The sequence below is a fragment of the Lynx rufus genome, unplaced genomic scaffold (genome assembly GCF_022079265.1).
Source record: "Lynx rufus isolate CCGP_SWC_20201006 ecotype Redwood Valley unplaced genomic scaffold, mLynRuf1.p SCAF_9, whole genome shotgun sequence".
Classification (NCBI taxonomy): Eukaryota; Metazoa; Chordata; class Mammalia; order Carnivora; family Felidae; genus Lynx; species Lynx rufus.
In genome coordinates, this window is record NW_025814897.1 from 100,271,059 (window position 1) to 100,292,227 (window position 21,169).

The following is a 21,169-nucleotide window of genomic DNA, read 5'->3' on the forward strand; positions in this document are numbered from 1 at the left end:
GAGGCACAGAATTCAAAGTGAAATCCAGGCTCTGAGCAGTTAGCACAGAAGCCGACATGGGGCTTGAACCGCAAGATCATGACCTGAGCCGAAGTCGGATGCTTAACTGACCGAGCCACCCAGGCGCCCCAAATGTTTATTTTTGAGAGAGAGAGAGCACAAACGGGGGAAGGGTCAGGAGCGGGGACAGAGGATCTCAAGCAGGCTCTGTGCTGACAGCAAAGGGTCCGATGCGGGGTTCAAACTCATGAACCGCGAGATCCTGAGCTGAGCCGAAGTCAGATGCTCAACCGACTGAGCCACCCAGGCACCCCCTGGTTTTTTTTTTTTTTTTTTTTTATTTTATTTTATTTTATTTTATTTTATTTTATTTTATTTATTTATCTTTTTTTTATTAAAAATTTTTTTTTAACGTTTATTAATTTTTGAGACAGAGACAGAGCATGAATGGGGGAGGGTCAGAGAGAGGGAGACACAGAATCTGAAACAGGCTCCAGGCTCTGAGCTGTCAGCACAGAGCCCGACGCGGGGCTCGAACTCACGGACCGTGAGATCATGACCTGAGCCGAAGTCGGCCGCCCAACCGACTGAGCCACCCAGGCACCCCTGGTTTTCTATTTTATATATTGGGCTGCTGCATGCAATTTCATGTGAAGAAAGGCATCAGCGGTAAGAACAACTTGAAAATCGCAGATGGCCCAGTTCTTTAAGTTTGCAGTTGAGGATACTCAGAAGAGAGGAGCACTGATTTTCTCAAGACCAGCCTGTTATGGTGGACTGGGGATAGAGAACCCGGATCCCAAATGCCCAGGCTAACTTTATGTCCAAAGGCGTTTAACACACACACACACACACACACACACACACACACACACAGTCACACTCTGGTTTGAGGACCCTGGGTTGGTTGTTTGTTTGTGAACATCTTCTGAAGTGCTTTCCATTTGGACTTTTCTCAGGTGTCATCTGTGGAGCAGTTTTTGGGTGTATCTTTGGTGCGCTGGTAATTGTGGCTGTGGGAGGCTTCATCTTCTGGAGGAAGAAAAGGTGACTGTTGCTCATGTTAATAATACCCTACTTTTTTTTTTTTTAATGTTTTTTTATTTTTGAGAGAGGAGAGAGAGACCGAGCACGAACGGGGGAGGGGCAGAGAGAGGGAGACACAGAATCTAAAGCAGGCTCCAGGCTCTGAGCTGTCAGCACAGAGCCCGAAGCGGGGCTGGAACTCATGACCGTGAGATCATGAACTGAACTGAAGTTGGATGCTTAACTGACTTTGAGCCACCTAGGCACCCCGATAATACCCTACTTTTTATTTTTTAAATTAAAAACTTTTTTTCTATGTTTTATTTTTATTTTTGAGAGGAAGAGAGAGAGAGAGACAGAGCATGAGCAGGAGAGGAGCAGAGAGAGAGGGAGACCCAGAATCTGAAGCAGGCTCCAGGCTCTAAGCTGTGAGCACAGAGCCTGATGTGGGACTCGAACCCACAGACTGCGAGATCATGACCTGAGCCAAAGTCGGATGCTTAACTGACTGAGCCACCCAGGCGCCCCGATAATACCCTAGTTTTTAAAGGAGCTTTTTACTCTGGAAAATTTCAGACATTCTCACAGTTGGAAGGACTCGTGTCACGAGTTCCCATGTCCCCGTCACCCAGGCTCTTCACTATCTGGCCAGTTGTACTTTGTCTCAGCCCCTATGGCATCAGGTCGGGGCAAACGCTACAGTGTGCAGTGCTCCTTTCGAACAGTGCCCTCTGATCCACAAGTCAGTGTTGAGGTGTTAAGGGATTTCATTAAAAAAATTTTTTTTAAGTTCATTTATTTTGAGAGAGAGAGTGGAGGAAGGGCAGAGAAAGAATCCCAGGCAGGCTCCATGCTGTCAGTGTGGAGCCTGATGTGGGGCTTGAACTCACGAACCGTGAGATCATAACCTGAGCCAAACCCAAGAGTTGGACGCCTAACCGACCAAGTCGCCCGGGAGCCCCAAGAGATTTCATTCGAGAGTTAGCTAAGTTTGAACACATGCTCTGTGTTCTGACTAGCGGTTAGGGAGCTTCGCTGTAATGTCCACATAGTCTGTGATGTAGGGATAATAACGGGACCTAACTTGTGACACGGGGGAGCATAAAATAAATACAAGGCTTCAACAGTGCCTTGGACCCTGTATGCTACTATTGTTATCTGTACAACTACCCTTCGAGGTAGTTAAATAGTAAAAAAAAAATCACAGCTCTGTTTTGCTAGCTCACTCTGCACCTGGATTTGTGTCTTCTGTCAAATCTCATGCTCACTGGGGCTCTAGGAGGAAGGTCTTGAAAGCCACCTTGCAAGGAGGCACAAGCTGAGTGTGGGAAGCGTGTAAATGAACTTGAACTTGGTGTTTGCACTTCATTGCTCAGTCTCCTGTCTGACCGTGTGGCCATTGAAGCCTGCGTATCAGCTGGGATTCATTCCTGGTTGTCAACTGCTGCCAGTTGGAGAATTTCATTCTGGCTCAGAGTTCCTTGATGTAACTCTGCCCGGTCCCTCTGCCGCCATCTTGCCCTGTAGGGCTGACAGGCAGAGTAAAAAAAAAAGGTTTTCTGAGGGAGGGGTCAAAGCAGCTTTATTGTTTCTTGTTAAAATAAAAGTTATACATGCTTGTGGCCCCCCAAAAAAACAAATACAGAAGAGCAAAGACACTGGATGATTCGTAATCACAGCCCAAAACGACTCTGAATGTTGATAGGATAGTGAAACTCACACACAAGTGGAATCCTATTATGTGTATTATTTTCTAGTCTGCATTATTATTTAAGACATTGTGTACAGCTTTAAATCTTCATTTTAAGTGGCTGCGGAGTATTCAATTGTACAGAAATTATTCAACCAATTTTCCTGATGTTTTCAGGTTTGTTTTTTGGTTTTTTGTTTTTGCCACAGTAATCTTTGAGCACATTCCTGATTATTTCCTTAGGCTAAATTCCAAGGTGGGCAGTTGCTGGGACAGTGGGTATGATGCACGTTTTCAGTTTGATATGCACTGCCAGGGTGCCCTCCAGAGGGTTATTTTTATTTTTTTATTTTATTATTATCATTTATTAACACCAGTATGGGGTTTGGCCAGCAATGCAGGAGAATGCCAGATGCCCCGCCTCCATATCTACAGTGGCTGTATTTTCTGATTTATTTCATTAACTCATCAGAAAGGCCTTTCTCAAGAAACAGCATGAAAAAATGAGTCTGGCTTTACCAAAGGGTCAGCTGCTAATGTATTTTTACCCAAAGATATTCCTAAAAGTTGCCCGAGCAAGATTCTTCCATACTTTTGGATGGTATGAAAGAGAGTTACTTCATAGATTTGTAATCAGTGTTTGCTGCTTAGACCATGAAGCTTAGTATTAGTGAATGGGATTTAGTGCCATATATGAACTAATGCCCGGGGAAAAGTCCTTTTGTGGATACGTTGAAAGGGAAAAAACACAGAATTACCCTTTCTTGGTCTAATGGGTCTTTGTTTCTTTCAAAACAGGAAAGAAGCAAAGAATAATGAAGTATCCTTTTCTCAAATTAAGTAAGTCTCTGGAGTTAGTTATTGAGAATTTTTATTTTACTTTATTTTTTTATTGTTTAAAAATTTTTTTGAAGTTTATTTATTTTGAGAGAGCAGGAGAGTGGGGGAGGGGCAGAGAAAGAGTGATAGAGAATCTCAGGCAGGTTCTGTGCTGTCAGAGAGGAGCCCATTGTTGAGGGGCTTGAACTCACGAACTGTGAGATCATGACCTGATTTGAAACCAGGAGTTGGATGCTTAACCGACTGAGTCACCCTGGTGCCCCTCTAGTGAATTTTTGATGGAACTTGCTGTCATTTTTCCTGATTGACACATTTGGCCTTGATCATGCAGGAGTTCTTGCTAACTTTGTTTTTCTGCAAGGACTGTCTGTTTATTAGTCTCCTGAAGCTGCCTGCTTCCTTGCCGTGTTCTACTATGGCAAGTAGAAACTTACTTCCATATTCTACCAATAAATATGTATTTTCTGATTTTTTGTTTTTTTGAGAGCATGAGTGAGGGTGGGGGGAGGGGCAGAGAGAGAGGAAGGGAGGGAGGAAGAGAGAGAGAGAGAGAGAGAGGGAGGGAGGGAATGTCTTAAGCAGGCTCATGCCTAGAGTGAAGCCTGAGGCCAGGACTATATCTCACAACCTTGAGATCATGACCTGAGCTGAAATCAAGAGTCAGACCCTTAACCGACTGAGCCACCCAGGTGCCCCTCATATTTTGTGATTTTTGAGAACAAATAAACGGGTTATCAATAGGTAGGAGACCTTGTGTAAAGTCACAAAGCCCATCAGTTAAGTGACAGGCTCTAGAAGGGAGATTTCCTGATTCACACGTTTCATTGTTTTGTAAATAACATTCTATTGACACGCCCTCCCCCCATTATACTCTGGTTTTTGTTCCTTTGGGAAGATTTTTACTATCATTTCTAGAGTCATGATCCAGTCGGTGTTTCTAATTCTTATTCTTTTCTTTCCCTTTCTATGATGAAGACCTAAAAAGTGAGTAGCCTCTTTAATTTTTAAATAACTTGTCTTTTTCTGTTTTGAGCATGAACTTCACTGGATGTAAAAAAAGTCCTCATAAGCTGTTTTTATTTTCTTAGATCCAAGTTAATCAAAGTGGAGAATTTTGAAGCCTACTTTAAGAAACAACAAGCGGACTCCAACTGTGGGTTTGCAGAAGAATATGAAGTACGTGGTTGTAAATAATGTCTTCTTAATTGCTTTATGTTTCTCCTGCAAGTTGGAAAACCGCCTGTTTTTATTGCGTGGGGGAGCGCTGGATAAGAGGCGGCCCTCTTAGAGGGGAGAAGAACTCTGTCAGGTATACCTCGGGTCCTAGTGGCCCTGTGGGCTGTGAGCACTTAGGTGTACCCTCGCTTCTAGTGGTTTGTGTGTTCAATCTTGTTGATAAATGAAGATTATGCGGAGAGGGAGAGAGAGCGAAAGGTAGAGAAACTAGGCGTTCAAGTTCAAGTCTGAGGGCTGTTAACTGGGGTAATTAGGAAGCTGTTCTGGCTGGCATTTCCGGGCTGGGGCTTGACGGCTGTGTGGCCGACATTGATTCCGGAGCATTCTGTGAAGTCCTGCGGAAAGAGTTTCTGCCTGTCAGTCCCCATGTGCTCTACCCCCCACAGCAGCTTGGCCGAGCACACTCGCCCTCCCTGGGCTGCCCTGCTGTGGTCTCTGCCTTTATTGAATCTACTCCCTCTTTGCATTGGTTTCCTGCGGCTGCAATAACAAATCACCACAAACTGGTGGCTTGAAACAACAGAAATTTATTCTCTTGCAGTTCTGGAGGCTATAGTAAGTCCAAAGTCAAGGTGTCAGCAAGGCAGTGGTTCCTTCAAATCTCTGGGGGAGAACCTCTTGCTTGCCTTTTCTGATTCGGGTGGCTCCACGCGTTCCGTGGCTTGGGGCCCAGTCACTCCACTCTCTGTGGTCTCCTCCTCCCCCTCCCCATGGTTCCCCTCTGGGTATCTTGTGTATAAGGACACTTATTGGATTTAAGACCCACCCACATAATCCAAGATGATCTCACCTCAAGGTTGTCAACCTAAATACATCTGCAAAGACTCTTTTCCAAAATAAGGTCACATCCACAGGTTGTAGGAGTTAGGAAGGGGTCTTGGCTTTTTTGGGCCTGCCATTGAACCTACTGTGCAACTCAAAGCACAGCCCAGGAGGACTTAAATTCTCTTTCTACCTGTTTCATCTGTGACATGTGGTGTTTATTTAATTCTGCCTCGTTGTAACATCAGTTATTTCTAAATTAAAAAAAAAAAATTAATGTTTATTTACTTTTTAAAAAAAATTTTTTTAACGTTTATTTGTTTTTGGGACAGAGAGAGACAGAGCATGAACAGGGGAGGGGCAGAGAGAGAGGGAGACACAGAATCGGAAGCAGGCTCCAGGCTCTGAGCCATCAGCCCAGAGCCCGACGCGGGGCTTGAACTCACGAACTGCGAGATCGTGACCTGAGCCGAAGTCGGACGCTCAACCGACTGAGCCACCCAGGCGCCCCAATGTTTATTTACTTTTGAGTGGGAGAGAGAGAGAGAGAGAGAGACAGAGAGACAGCATGAGTGGGGGAGGGGCAGAGAGAGAGGGAGACCCAGAATCAGAAGCAGGCTCCAGGCCCTGAGTTGTCAGCACTGAGCCTGATGGGGAGCTGGAACTCACGAACCACGAGATCATGGCCTGGCGGAAGTCAGATGCTTAACTGACTGAGACCCCCAGGCACCCTGACGTTAGTTATTTCTGCCTGTGCCTCTCTCCCGGGGTGTAAGCACCTGGAAGGCAAGGATTATCCTTTTTCTTTTATTTTAACCTCTGCATTAGTTTCCAAGGGCTGTGGTCACAAAGCACTAGAACAACAGCAAATCCTTCTCTCACAGTTCTGGAGGCCAGTGGACCTAAATCAAGGTGTTGCTAGGGCTGTGGTGCCTCCGAAGCCTCTAGAAGAAGTTCCCGCCTGGCTTCAGCCAGCTTGTAACAACCTAAGTCCTGTGCCTGCCTTCACCTCAGCATGGCCACCTCCCCTTGAGTGTCTATCTCAGCGCCTCTTCTTCTGTAAAGACGTCAGTCCTGTTGGATTAAGCCTCCCCGTCCCTAATCCACTATGACCTCATCTTATTTTGATGACAAATACGGCTGCATTCCCCGGTCCTGAGGGTTAGAACTCCAACATACCTTTAACTCAAAACACCTCTGCCTTCACACTTTGTTTTGTCCTACGCGATGCTCAGTATAAATAATATCTGGACGCTAACTAAATGAACGACTCATTTGTTTTGTTTTCAGGATCTGAAGCTTGTTGGAATTAGTCTACCTAAATATACAGCGGAACTGGCTGAGAACAGAGGAAAGAATCGCTATAATAACGTTCTGCCGTGTGAGTTGTTTTTCCCACAAGATCTTCCCTTTTGTCTGTCCCTGGCCATCGCCCCTCTCACAGTGGAGGGAAGTGGGGTCAAGATAGTTACTAACCACCTCCACAATTATTCAGGAGTCACCTGCGGTGTGCTAATTTAGCCTTTGAATCCAGGCCTCATGAGAACCTTATGCAGTAGGTAGTAGCAAGCATATTCATTTTGCAGATGAGGAAACGAGGCACAGGGTAGCTAGGTGATTTGTCCCAAGTCACACAGAGGCCCGTGGCAGGCAGGCTGGGCTCTGGATTAGGTCTGTCATTTCTTTCAGGGTAAGGGTTAGAGTCTGTGCTCTTATCCCCTCTATCTCAAAGCCCCTTTATTTCAGCTAACATAGTTCTAGAAAGGAAGTGGGTAAGAGGAGGACAGGCAGGGAGTAATGCTTTCTGCTTGTCCGGATACATCTCTGGTTGGCTGAATGCATCCCACTGCTAATTATGAATTGTATCTGGATTCACATTTTGAGAATTAACAAATATCTGCCGAATACATGGGGCTAACGACAAATTGGGTTTAAAATAAGAATTATTTGTTACATCATCCATTCAGATGAAATGTGAACCTTCCTCCACAGAAAAGTTCTTTGCGGTCTTTCTTTCGGATGAGAATTAGGGTACAAAGACGTATCAGTCGATTGCAGCTGTGTTCTGATTTAGGCGTAATTTCTAGGTTCTGCTGATACTTTTTACACCAGGACATTTAGAGACATTGTCATTTTATATTTGAGGCTGTGTTTTTCTTTCCTGGCCTAAAACATTAACTTCTGTTTAGATTCAGGATTTTTTAGCTTGTGTGCTTTCTCTTCATCTCCTCCCTGTGCCCCCTCCCCCCCCCCATCCCCTTTGTATTGACAGCAGGCATTGAACGTTGTTCCAGGAAAAATGTTTTGAAAATCAGGCTAGTGGGATACGCCCCCATCCTGCCCTTCTAGGGTTAACCCAGGATCACTGGCCTGATCTTACAGTTGCTGCAGAGGTTTTCAGATCCAGAGTTCGGGTACTGTTTTTGTTTTTGTTTTTTTTAATTTTTTTTAACATTTATTATTTATTTTTTGAGAAAGAGAGACAGTGTGAGAGTGGGGGAGCGGCAGAGAGAGAGGGGGAGACACAGAATCTGAAGCAGCTCTAGGCTCTGAGCTGTCAGCACAGAGCCCGACACGGGGCTGGAACTCACGAACCGTGAGGTCATGACTTGAGCTGAAGTCGGACGTGTAATCGACTGAGCTACCCAGGTGCCCCTCGGGTACTGTTTTTATTGGGAAAGTTCTAGACTGCGAGTCATGTTGGTAACCGAGCTTGGAACTGTCATATTGTTTTGTCCAAGAGGAGGATGAGATGGTATATAGTCAAAGACAGGGAAACACGTGGTGCTGCTGATTATTCCGCCTGACATTTGAAATTCTCAAGTTATTATTTCATTTCTTGAGTTGGACACATTTGTATGGTTTTGAGATGATAGTATTTAGAAAACATGAGAATTTTTGTGTTTTAGATCTTTCCGCCTATAATAGTCTTATGCATTCGGTTTATTCTGGAATTTGGTACTGTCTTGTCGTAATAACATTTCTATGGAAATAAAGTATGCAAATTTGGGTGTTTACCCTGCCATGGTGGAAAGGGCACTAGAGTTGAATTCTGACTGCCCTTGACCAGACATCAGTGCTGGGAGAAGTCACTTAATCTTCCTGACCCTCAGTTTCCTCGTTTGTAAAATGGGCACACAGGCCGGTAGGGTGGTTTTGAGGAATAAATAAGATTGCTCAGTGCACTCCCTGGCTCACAGCACACACCCAAGGATGTTAATAGTAGTAGGTTTGTGTTGTTTCAGAAGGTGGTCTGGTGTGGTTAGGAGCTTGCACCCCAGCGTCAGGCTGCCTGAGTTCGAACCCTGGTTCTGCCAGTTACTAGCTTTGCTGGGTAATTGCCTAACTTCTCTGTGCCAGTCACATAGGCTGACTGTGAGGGTCAAATTAAGGTCATCTCATTTTCTGTAAAATGCCACGCAGCACACCCTCACAATGTGTTGCCATTTTGTACTTTTCTCTCTTATATGTAATTCTCCTCAAACATTTGCTTCTAATGGGGACCTTTTTTCTCTTAATGTCATAGATGATATTTCCCGTGTCAAGCTTTCTGTCCAGGCCCATTCAACTGATGACTACATCAATGCCAACTACATGCCTGTAAGTGGGGGGACGTTCCCATGGCATGGCTTGTAAGGATGAAATCTTCAGGGCTCCTCTTTGTTTCTGTGACGCTGAATTTCTGTCACTTTCCATGTTTTAGGGCTACCATTCCAAGAAAGAATTTATTGCCACCCAAGGGCCTTTACCCAACACTCTGAAAGATTTTTGGCGTATGGTTTGGGAGAAAAATGTATATGCCATTGTTATGTTGACCAAATGTGTCGAACAGGGAAGGGTAAGTATCTTTGATTTAAATTATTAAATTAAATTAATTAATTCATTTTGGCTGTGGTTAAAGGATATCTTTAAAAAAATTTTTTTAATGTTTATTTATTTTTTGAGACAGAGAGAGCACGAGCAGGGCAGGGGCAGAGAGAGAGGGAGACACAGAATCTGACACAGGGTCCCAGCTCTGAGTTGTCAGCACAGAGCCTAACACGGGGCTCGAACTCACGAACCATGAGATCATGAACCTGAGCTGAAGTTGGATGCTCAACCGACTGAGCCACCCAGGTGCCCCAGTGAAAGTATATCTTAAGAAGCATTTTTGTTTTTTAAAGAAAACACTCCCCCAAACATCACCTCTAGTCTTAGAAACTCGTTTTCTGTATTTTTCTTTTCTAAGAGAAACGCTTAAAAATCAGTTTAAACAAAGAAGAGTTTTAGTGTTACCTTCTTTTGTGGATGAATATCAGTGTTCTCTGTTCATGAGGCTGCTGCAGCTAGAGTTACAAGGAACAGGAGTTGGGGTCGCTCAGCGCAAAGCTCCCAGTCCGGAGCAGAAGCGGCTCCGGCTGTCTCAGCTCTGTGTCTCTAAGCATCCAGCTTGTTCATCTGTGAGATGATAGATTCGACCAACTCAGTGATCAAACCCAATTTTTAGCCTTGGAACCCTTACTTTACCCCAAATCTCAGACTTCTCCCCAGATAAACCTCAGCAGTCCCCTCTCCCCTGTGATGGCCTGAAACCCCCCGGCTGCTTCCACCAAAGATAAGATTTCTTCTTGTAATAAAATCCCATGTCTCCATAAATGCATCTAAGGAGACCTTAAAGACACAGGCTGACTTCAGAAATTCTGTACCCAAGGAATAGGACCTAACGTTGCTCTGGGAATGTTTTCCTGTGGGTTTGTTACCTGAGGAATAGGAATTCACTCCCTAGGCCATTGCTTCTCAGACCTGAAAGTCCATCAGAATCCCCTGGAGGGTGGTTCTGCCTCCAGAGCTTCTGGTTCGGGCAGTCTGGGCTGGGATCCCCAGAACTGCATTTTGGAGAGTTCTCGGTGAGGCTGCTTCTGCTGCTCTGGAGTGCGCACTTGGAGCCGCTCTGCCCTGGGTGGTTGTGGGAACCCATTGAAGCCCCTTTAAAAAATTTTTTTTTAAGTTTATTTACTTTGAGAGAGAGTGTGTGTGAGCAGGGGAAGGGCAGAGAGAGAGAATCCCAAGCAGGCTCCACGCTGTCAGCGCAGAGCCCAACATGGGGCTCAGTCTCATGAAGTGTGAGATCGTGACCTGAGCCAAAATCAAGAGTTGGATGCTTCACCGACTGAGCCACCCAGGTGCCCCGACACCTCTTTTAAAGTTCTTTATTTAACCTGAATGTTTATCCTGCCCCAAGTATGTGTAAGGTGCTCTGCTAGGGGCTGGGGCTGGGGGAGGGAAAGATCACAAAACACAGTAAGAACTGGTTCCCACCTTCACGGGGCTTGCGATATAGAAGCTTGGGTTCCACCACCTCCTTGCATCCGGAGAATAGGCTGTTGTGCAAACAAAAGAACTTTGTGAATGCAGATAAACTTTATGGTGTTGTGGAGCTCAGGCCTGGTACATGGAACATTCTGTTAAATATCTGTTAGACAAATGAACATGACATAGTTAAATTAATGGAGAACACGAAGAGAATGAACCTAGGTGCGCCCTTGTGTATCGAAAGTCAGGAGGGAAGTAGATTTACTGACTCTGGATGAAAAGGGAAGGGAGGCAGTGAGCTTTCTACACTAGATACTCCATTTATGTTATTTCTTTCCTATAACAACCCTCCTGTATAGTTACTGTATCGATGGGGAAACTGAGGCTCAGAGAGTTTAAGAACTTGCCTACAGGGTGGCAACAGAAACCCAGCTGGGAAGAGGCTGAGCTGAGCATCAGGTCTATGTCATTGAGTGTCCAAGACGTGTGTTCTTTCTGGGAGTAGTGATCTAGAAACTGGGATCTTCTTGAAAATACAGGTCCCCAACCAGAGTCTGCAGCTCTGGAGGTGGGGCCTGGGCATCTGTTTTTAAAGCAAAACAGACCTCCAGGTGAGTTAGATAATAGAAGCCACCTGCAGAAGTTAGATAATTGGAAGCCACCTGCAGTAGAGTATGCCTCTCAGAGGGGGTGGGGAGGGAGAGAGAGAGTGGGAGACTGTGTGTGTGTGTGTGTGTGTGTGTGTGTAATCATTTACCAAATCTGGGGATTTGGATATTCGTGGAGAACCGATGTTTCCTGATTTTTATTTCTTTTTTTTTTAACGTTTATTTATTTTTGAGACAGAGAGAGACAGAGCATGAACGGGGGAGGGTCAGAGAGAGAGGGAGACACAGAATCCGAAACAGGCTCCAGGCTCTGAGGGGTCAGCACAGAGCCCGATGCGGGGCTCGAACTCACGGACCGCGAGATCATGACCTGGGCCGAAGTCGGACGCTCAACCGACTGAGCCACCCAGGCGCCCCTCCTGGTTTTTATTTCTGTTCACATCTGCCCACCAGCTTATGAAAATCAAAGGCCCAGAGTGATTTGATTTGATTCTCTTTATTGGTGTCTGTATTTGTATTATAATTAGCGTGGATCTAAAAGTATTGGGCGAAGTCCTCGTTTCTTCTAGCTGCAAGGGGTTATGGGTCAGTCTGAATTTAGTCCAATGAATAGTTATGGACTGGCTGCTCTAGGGGCCAAGTGGAACTGGCTGACACTATGTCCCCAGACAAGGGACAAAGTCTGTTCTGCTCTAAGTCCATTTTCATGCAGAAATTGGGGCTCAGTGTTGGCCGGATCTTCTGATTTCTCAAGAGAAGCCAGAAGTCTGCATTTTTATGAGAAACCTCCCAATTTTAAAAGAGTTGGCAATAATTGTAAATGAAAAAACAGTTTTGGGAGTCAAACAGAACTCCCAGCCTCTGATGCCAGTTTTCAATATCTGGTCTCCCTTTTGAGGCTTTAGTGATGACAGACGATGTGACCCAATTTTTTTTTTTAATGCAATTTTATTCTAGACCAAATGTGAGGAATACTGGCCCTCCAAGCAAGCTCAGGACTATGGGGACATAACTGTGGCAATGACCTCAGAAATTGTTCTTCCACAATGGACCATCAGAGACTTCACAGTGAAAAATGTAAGTAAGAGGCCGAGATGGATAGGTCCCAGAAAAGATGACTATATATTAGTTTTGGGGTGATACTTTTTAGGTTGATGTTAACCAATATGTTTTTTTTATGCATCAGAAAAATACTTTTGCTCTCTTTTTACGGAATAAAACTATCTACATACACTCTAAGGCAACTCTTTAGCTTTACTGTATTGAGAAATTTCATAAGTTATTTTTTTCTTCTCACTGAAGTATAGATGACGTATAATATTATATTAGTTTCAGGGGTACAGCACAGTGACCCAACAATTATACATGTTACACAGTGCTCACTGTAATAAGTGTAGTCACCATCTGTCACCATATAGCATTTATATTCCCTACACTGTACTTTTCATCCCTGTGTCTTATTTATTTTATAACTGGAAGTTTGTACCTTTTAGTCCCCTTCACCTATTTCACCCATCCCCTGACCTACTTTCCGTATGGCAACCACCAGTTTGTTCTATTTGTCAGTCTGTTTCTTTTTCTCCTCCCTTCCTCCCTTCCTTCCTTCCTCCCTCCCTCCCTTCCTTCCTTCCTTCCTTCCTTCCTTCCTTCCTTCCTTCCTTCCTCCCTCTCCTTCCTTCCTTCCTTCCTCCCTCTCCTTCCTTCCTTTCTTCCTTCCTTCCTTCCTTCCTTCCTTCCTTCCTTCCTTCCTCCCTTCCTCTCTTCCTTCCTTCTTTCCTTCCTTCCTCCCTTCCTCCCTCCCTCCCTCCCTTCCTTCCTTCCCCCCTCTCCTTCCTTCCCCCTTCCTTCCTTCCTTCCTTCCTTCCTTCCTTCCTTCCTCCCTTCCTCCCTCTCCTTCCTTCCTTCCTCTCCTTCCTTCCTTCCTTCCTTCCTCCCTCCCTCCCTCCCTCCCTTCCTTCCCCCCCTCCTTCCTTCCTCCTTCCTTCCTTCCTTCCTTCCTTCCTTCCTTCCTTCCTTCCCCCCTCCCTCCCTCCCTCCCTTCCTCCCTTCCCCCCTCTCCTTCCTTCCTTCCTTCCTTCCTTCCTTCCTCCCTCCCTCCCTTCCCCCCTCTCCTTCCTTCCTTCCTTCCTTCCTCCCTCCCTCCCTCCCTCCCTCTCTTCCTTCCTTCCTTCCTTCCTTCCCCCCTCTCCTTCCTTCCTTCCTTCCTTCCTCCCTCCCTCCCTCCCTCCCTTCCTTCCTCCTTCTCCTTCCTTCCTTCCTTCCTTCCTTCCTTCCTTCCTTCCTTCCTTCCTTCCTTCCCCCCTCTCCTTCCTTCCTTCCTTCCTTCCTCCCTCCCTCCCTCCCTCCCTCCCTTCCTTCCTTTCCCCCTCTCCTTCCTTCCTTCCTCTTCCTTCCTTCCTTCCTTCCTTCCTTCCTTCCTTCCTTCCTCCCTTCCTTCCTTCTTCCTTCCCTTTTCCCTTCCCCCTTCCTCCTTCCTTCCTCCCTCCCTCCCTCCCTCCCTCCCTTCCTTCCTTCCCCCCTCTCCTTCCTTCCTTCCTTCCTTCCTTCCTCCCTCCCTCCCTCCCTCCCTTCCTTCCCCCCTCTCCTTCCTTCCTCCCTTCCTCCCTTCCTCCCTTCCTCCCTTCCTCCCTTCCTCCCTTCCTTCCTTCTTCCTTCCCTTTTCCCTTCCCCCTTCCTCCTTCCTTCCTTCCTTCCTCCCTCCTTTCCTTCCTTCCCCCTTCCTCCTTCCTTCCTTCCTTCCTTCCTTCCTTCCTCCCTCCCTCCCTCCCTGCTTTCCTTCCTTCCCCCTTCCCTTTTCCCTTCCCCCTTCCTTCCTTCCCCCCCCCCCCCCCGCCTCATAAATAATTCCTAAACGAAATGGATCGTAAGAGAATGGATCAGCAGCAGTAACCGTTCCTTCTATCTTCAGGTGACTTGCTCATAGAGTTTTTGCTACAAATCAAGGCCCTTTTGGATTATTTACTTGCAGATGTGTTACCAGGAATGGCGGTGTGCCTTGGGAGCAGTTTATGAGAGCAGTTACATTAATTGGATTTCAGGGCGTATGCACATGGCCTTAACCCCCAAAGGTTATTTGAAAAATCCAATTACATTGCGTAGGCAGATTATGTGTCCTTTTTTTCTTTCTTTTAAAGTTTATATATTTATATTGAGAGAGAGAGTGAGTGAGCATCAGTGGGGGAGGGGCAGAGAGAGAGAGGGAGAGAGAGAATCCCCAGCAGGCTCCATCTACGCTGTCAGCACAGAGCCCGATGGGAGGCTCGAATTCATGAACCGTGAGATCATGACCTGAGGGGAAATCAAGAATCAGACGCTTAACCCACTGAGTCACCCAGGTGCCCCTGCCTTTTTTCTTAAGGGTGGTTAGGGACAATGAAGCAACATTGATATCTTTTGGTGGGCGTGTAAATTGGTATAACCCTTCTGCAGTTTATATCGGAAGCATAAAAATGACCACTCTCCTTTGATCTGGTGGTTCCACGTTTGAGACTCTGTCTTAAAGAAATAATCTGAAATATAGGACAAGGCTTATTATTCACAAAGAGGAGGCTCAGCACTATTTATAATGGAGGAAAATTTAGAACCCGTGCAAATTTCTAGCTTTTGGAGGATGGATAACTAAACTATAGGTTATCTCGCAGTGTATCATTATTTAGCTATTAGAAATGATGGCTGTGTAGACTGCATAATTACCATGAGGAGATGTGAGAATGCAATTAAGTGAAACATACCAGCAGACAAAATTTTATGCATATTGTGAATAGTGCACAAAAGAAAAGCCTGGGAGTAGATTCAGTGGTGTTGACTTTTATGGGGGTGCTGGTAGGTTAGGTTGTAGTTTACAAGAATTATCCTTGAAGATTCTATAAGTCACGGATACAGAAGTATTAATTCTTTACTGATTGGCTGTGCCTCAGATGTCCTGGTTTCAGTTAACATTTCAATTCCTCCTCTGGAAGTGCTGTCCAAGCTTTTATCACACGCTGATAATAGTGGTTGAGAAGCCCTTAAAATATACTTATTTCTATAGATTTCGTCCATTTAAAACAGACTGGATTATCCTTTGTTGCTTTCAGTGCTAGGGGTTCACCCTTGTGGAGGGGAATCACGGGTGGAATTGTCCACATTATTTAAAGAAAATTACCGTGACTGTTACCATTTTTGTTAACTAAACTCCAGACTTCATTTGGGTTTCACGTTTTTCTGCTAAAGCCCTTTCCTGTTCCTGTTTCCGCTAAAGCCCGATCCTGTGGATCGAATCCAGGATACCACATAGCATTTAGTAAAATAGTAATTTTTGATTACACAAAATGCATGAATCCATTCCTTTTTTTTTTTAAATGTTTATTTTTGAGAGAGAGAGAGAGACAGAGTTCAAGCAAGGGAGGAGCAGAGAGAGGGTGACACAGAATCCAAAGCAGACTCCAGGCTCCAAGCTGTCAGCATAAGAGCCTGACGTGGGGCCCAAACCCATGAACTGTGGGATCATTACCTGAGCCGAAGTTGGACGCTTAGCCAACTGAGCCACCCAGGCGCCCCAGATCTATTTTCTTTTTTAAAAGCGGGAAGGCGACAGATAGAACTAAAAGTTTCCTTTGACTGCCACCCCTAACCTGAGCCCCCTTGCCCCTCTACAGAGATAAATCCTGAAAGGTCTGAACTCCCCCCACCCCTTCCTCTCCTTATCTCACATAACTGCTTTCCTTCTTTGGATCAGTACTTTCGGTTAAATTTGTGAATGTCACCTTTGTGTGTATGAGACTTCCCAGTACCCTGTCCCTCACTCTGCCCCTTTCTCTACTCTTTTCCATGTTTTGAACAATGCGAATACACTGCTTTTATAACATATATACACACACACAAAAAAAAAAAAGCTTCAAAAGGTAGCTGTCATAAACGACATGGAAATGCCTGCAGTCCAGATGTAGGTATGTGGGTGAGGTCAGTGCCGGGGACGGACGTAGTGAGAACACTTGAATCCAGGGCAGGAATGGCCCAGCCTGGGTGGAGTTCTGATGACAAAAGGTACATGCTTCAATCTGCGGTAGGAAACTAGTCTGTGTCATAACTAACTGTTATAACGAGATCCACTTCCTGTTGTCTGATGTTGAAATAGATGCTTTTTTCTTTTTCTTTTTCTTTCTTTCTTTTTTATTTTCTTTGAGGGGGGATGGTCTTTTCTCAAACTCTTGCAATTCTAAATACTTCCTTGGTGCTCGCCAGTTGCCTGTCGCTTCGTGAGACTCTCCGGAAGGCTCACGGATTGTGAGGCAGCTCTCACCCCAAAGGTTCTGATTATCAGAGTTGCATCAGTATAGTTCATTTTTGGTGTTTTGGTTGATGACCTTCCCATGTGGGCTCAGGGACGGGCTTCATGAAGCTCTAAGAAGGTGTAGATATAGGACTGTGAGACTGTGAGTGCATTACTGGCAGGCACCTGTAGTGGGAAAGGAAGATCTGAACTCAGGATCAGAGGATGATGCACTTGTCCTGCATCTAGGCTGAGTGGGGGGAGTTGATTCACTTTTTCAGAATCTTTAAAGGGGATGATAAACCCTCCCTCTTGGGCACATTGTGGGGATTTGGTGAGCGAGCACTTTCTCAGTTGCTGTACCAATGTAACATTGCAGTTGTTAGTTGTAACCACTCCTCTGTAGCTACCTGTCAGCTATCCCATGCAGCTCAGCCTTCGGGTGCTGCTCCATTTCACGTGCCCTTTTCTCTTTCCTGGGTTCTTAGCTCCAGACAAGTGAGAGTCACCCTCTGCGACAGTTTCATTTCACCTCCTGGCCGGACCACGGCGTTCCCGACACCACCGACCTGCTCATCAATTTTCGGTACCTTGTCCGTGACTACATGAAGCAGAGTCCTCCTGAGTCTCCCATTCTGGTGCATTGCAGGTATGCAGATGGCGCTCCACGTAGGACCGATTTCAAACGCCATTATAAATGCGGACACTTTAGAAAAGCAAGGCGTGAGAGGGAATGCAACAGGCATTTGGAAATTTAAGAAAGGTTTGGATAAGGGACCATGGACTTATTCCCTAAGCCCTGAGGCTTTTAGAACAGAGGTTGGCAAACTATTACCATGGGCCAGATCTGGTAGGTTGCCTGTGTTTTTTTTAAGACTATAATATATTCTAATTTATATCTTACTTATAACATTTTATTAAGTTTATTTATTTATTTTGAGAGAGAGAGAGAGAGAGAGAGAGAGAGAGAGAGAACAAGTTGGGGAGGGGCAGAGAGAGGGAGAGACAGAATTCCAAGCAGGTTCTGCACTGTCAGCTTAGAGCCTGACACGGGGCTCAAACTCACATACCGTGAGATCATGACCTGAGCCGAGATCAAGAGTCAGATGCTGAACCAACGGAGCCACCCAAGTGCCCCTATGACATTTTCTTATAAAATATTTCAACCTAGGGGGGTCTGGGTGGCTCAGTCGGTTGAGCATCTGACTTCGGCTCAGGTCAAGATCTCACAGTTCATGAGTTCGAGCCCGGCATCGGGCTTTGTGCTGACAGCTCAGAGCCTGGAGCCTGTTTCAGATTCTGTGTCTCCCTCTCTCTCTGCCCCTCCCCCTCTTGCGCTCTGTCTCCCTCTGTCTCAAAAATAAATAAACATTAAAAAAAATTTAAAAAAAGATATTTCAACCTTACAAAAATAGAGTAATAATCTAATAAACTATGGCATGAGGCCATGTTTCTTTTTGTTAATAATATGTTCCAGATATAAAGTTGCTACTTATCAGTGTCCTTACACAGTTAAACATGGTTCTAAAGATCTGAATCATTCCCTTGTATGCTTTTATATTTTATTACATATGTATGTATATCTGTGGTTTTATATAGCTTTAAGCTTTTGCCAAATTTTATGATGTAGACATCATTCTGCAACCTGCTTTCTTCATTCAGCATTTTGGTTTGTTATTTAGTGAAGTTGAAATGCATAGTTTTGGGGCGCCTGGGTGGCGCAGTTGGTTAAGTGTCCGACTTCAGCCAGGTCACGATCTCACGGTCCGTGGGTTCGAGCCCCGCGTCGGGCTCTGGGCTGATGGCTCAGAGCCTGGAGCCTGTTTCCGATTCTGTGTCTCCCTCTCTCTCTGCCCCTCCCCCGTTCATGCTCTGTCTCTCTCTGTCCCAAAAATAAATAAACGTTGAAAAAAAAAAAAATTAAAAAAAAAAAAAAAAAAAAAGAAATGCATAGTTTTAGTTCATTTTATTGGTTTATTTAAAACATTTTTTTTTTTGGCATACAAAACTGTACATAAATTAATGTATACAACTGCATGAGTTTGGAGGCAAGTATACACCTGTGAAACTATTACCACAATCCCTTTACGAATAAAGTTGTATTGGAACAGAGCCATGCCTGTTTGCTTACATATTGCCTCTAGTTACTTTCATGCTAAAATGGCAGAAAGAGATCATTTAGTGTGCAAAGCCAAAGATATTTACTGTCTGGTCCTTTACAGAAAAAGTTTGTCCCCACTTCCTGCTCTAGCCCAATAAGACAACTAGCTAGCTTTTAGGCTAAAGCAATTAATTTAGGAAAGATGAAGAGGGGCTTTGTTGCCCTATGGGGAACAAATTGATGAAACTTGCCATCCTGGGTTATGGTTAATAATTTGAATGGGACTGAGATTCAAGCCGCTCTAGCAAGAGGTTTTATTTGTGATATTTGACGCAAAATGAACTTTAGGGATTGGGTCCCAGTCCCAAGCTAGTGTAATCCAATTTGCTGAGGTTTTAGTTGAGCAAATGTTTCATGATCCTGGGCATTGATGGTGGAGGGGAGCAAGATACATGCACAAATGCACATTTGAGCATTTTACGTTAGAGGTAACCCATGGTGATGTGTTCATGTCTTTTTTTCTTCAGTGCTGGGGTTGGAAGGACAGGCACGTTCATTGCCATCGATCGTCTTATCTACCAGATAGAGAACGAGAACACTGTGGATGTGTATGGGATTGTGTATGACCTTCGAATGCACAGGCCTTTAATGGTGCAAACAGAGGTGAGGCCGAGCTCTGTGTCTGGCAGTCCGCTTTTTCAATCCTGTTTTCAAAAGGTTGCATCATGTCACATACTTGTGTTGAAACACTTCACCCTTCTAGGTCTTTCTGGTTCTGGGCTGTGAGGTAACACTGGATTTCTTTTAGATCCTTAACTGCGATTGAATTATCCGATATGGTGATATGGTGGTAGTGATACCAGCAATGGAACAGTACACACCAAGATCATACCTGGATTCCTTACCTTGCGGCCACTAACTCATCAAATAATCTTAGCAGTTCTCTGAACTTTGTCTTCCGGGTTGTAAACTCTTAAAACTGGTATCTTCATGCTTTGTTTCTGAGAAGGTCTGACCCTCCTTAAAACAAGCTGATGAAACGGACTTCTCAGATGTTAGCAATGTGAATGAAATAGGCATAATGTTCATATAGCGGTGTATCCTCACCTAGCCCTGTGAATGTAAAAGAACATCAATTATCATAGTCCCCGGGGGATGGCTGGCCAGCTGAGAAACTTCATGCTTAGTATCTACAATGTCAGTTGGGTAAGACCCATTGGATTCGGCTTTCCCTGAAATGTTCCTGACAAACATTGTTTTCAAGTCATGTTCTCAGCAAATATATTGGGAAATTGCCTTCTTCAACGCTGTAGGAAGGAATGTGTCTTGACTGGGATGAGAGCAGAATATTAATTTTGTATCAGGCTGTCGCCCTGTACCAATTTAGAACTCCATGAATATGTGCTGTGTTTTTGAGTCTAGCAGGGAATGTTCTGGAGGCCTGGGTACATCGTGTGCTTTTGGGCGAGCAGCATGGTTGTGGAAGAAAGTGTAGAATTCACCTCCTGTGTTGGTCAGAAGAGATTTTTTTTTTCCTGCTATAATTATGTAGAGTAGAACTCAGTCTTTTATCTTCTTTGAAGAAACACAGAAATCTTATACCTGCCCACAAATTCTTTTCTTGGTCCTTTTTTTTTTTTGTAGTTTGAAGATAATGTAAACTTGTTCATATTAAGACATCTAACAAAACAGGATTATATAGAATGTATTTTTCTCTTTTACTTTTTCTTCCCTAGAGGTAGCCAATGCTTACAGTTTGTGTATATCACTATAGGTTTCTTTATGTACATCTGTAGAAAAACACATGTACACACGCACACACACAGTACTTTTTTTAATTTTTTTGTTATGGCTGGTGCTCTTTAAAAAAACTGAGTACAGATGACACACACACAATGTTACATTCGTTTCAGGTGTACAACAGAGTGATTCAACAAGTCTATATGTTATGTTCTGCTCATCATAAGTGTAACTACCATCTGTCACCACACAAGGTTATTACAGTACCATTGACTGTATTCCATATGCTGTGCCTTTCATCCCCGTGACTTAATTCATTCCATAACCGGAAGCCTGTTCCTCCTACTCCCCTTTTCCCATTTTTCCCATCTCCCCCCTCCCCTCCCCTCTGGTAACCACCAATTCTCTGTATTTATGGGTCTGTTTCTGCTTTTTTATGTGTTTGTTTTGAGTTTTAGAGTCTATGCATAAGTGAAAGCGTATGGTATTTGTCTTTCTCTGTCTGACTTATTTCACTTAGCATAATACCCTTTAGATCCATCCATGTTGTCACAAATGGCAAGATCTCATTCTTTATTATGGCTGAGTAATATTCCATTGCATATTTATACCACGTCTTTATT

The 21,169-nt window shown here is 44.6% G+C and overlaps 1 protein-coding gene across 6 annotated transcripts in view; it reads left to right on the forward strand.

Annotated features, from left to right (window-relative positions):
* PTPRJ (protein tyrosine phosphatase receptor type J) overlaps nucleotides 1-21,169 on the forward strand; it is a 173,347-nt gene that overhangs the window by 147,633 nt on the left and 4,545 nt on the right. For all 6 annotated transcript variants that reach the window (XM_047071633.1, XM_047071634.1, XM_047071635.1 and 3 more), the window contains 10 exons: nucleotides 960-1,047; nucleotides 3,515-3,556; nucleotides 4,532-4,540; nucleotides 4,645-4,732; nucleotides 6,845-6,935; nucleotides 9,081-9,154; nucleotides 9,258-9,392; nucleotides 12,412-12,531; nucleotides 17,194-17,354; nucleotides 19,334-19,469. In XM_047071633.1, coding sequence (XP_046927589.1) covers nucleotides 960-1,047; nucleotides 3,515-3,556; nucleotides 4,532-4,540; nucleotides 4,645-4,732; nucleotides 6,845-6,935; nucleotides 9,081-9,154; nucleotides 9,258-9,392; nucleotides 12,412-12,531; nucleotides 17,194-17,354; nucleotides 19,334-19,469 — 944 coding nt within the window. The remainder of the gene's footprint in view (nucleotides 1-959; nucleotides 1,048-3,514; nucleotides 3,557-4,531; nucleotides 4,541-4,644; nucleotides 4,733-6,844; nucleotides 6,936-9,080; nucleotides 9,155-9,257; nucleotides 9,393-12,411; nucleotides 12,532-17,193; nucleotides 17,355-19,333; nucleotides 19,470-21,169) is intronic.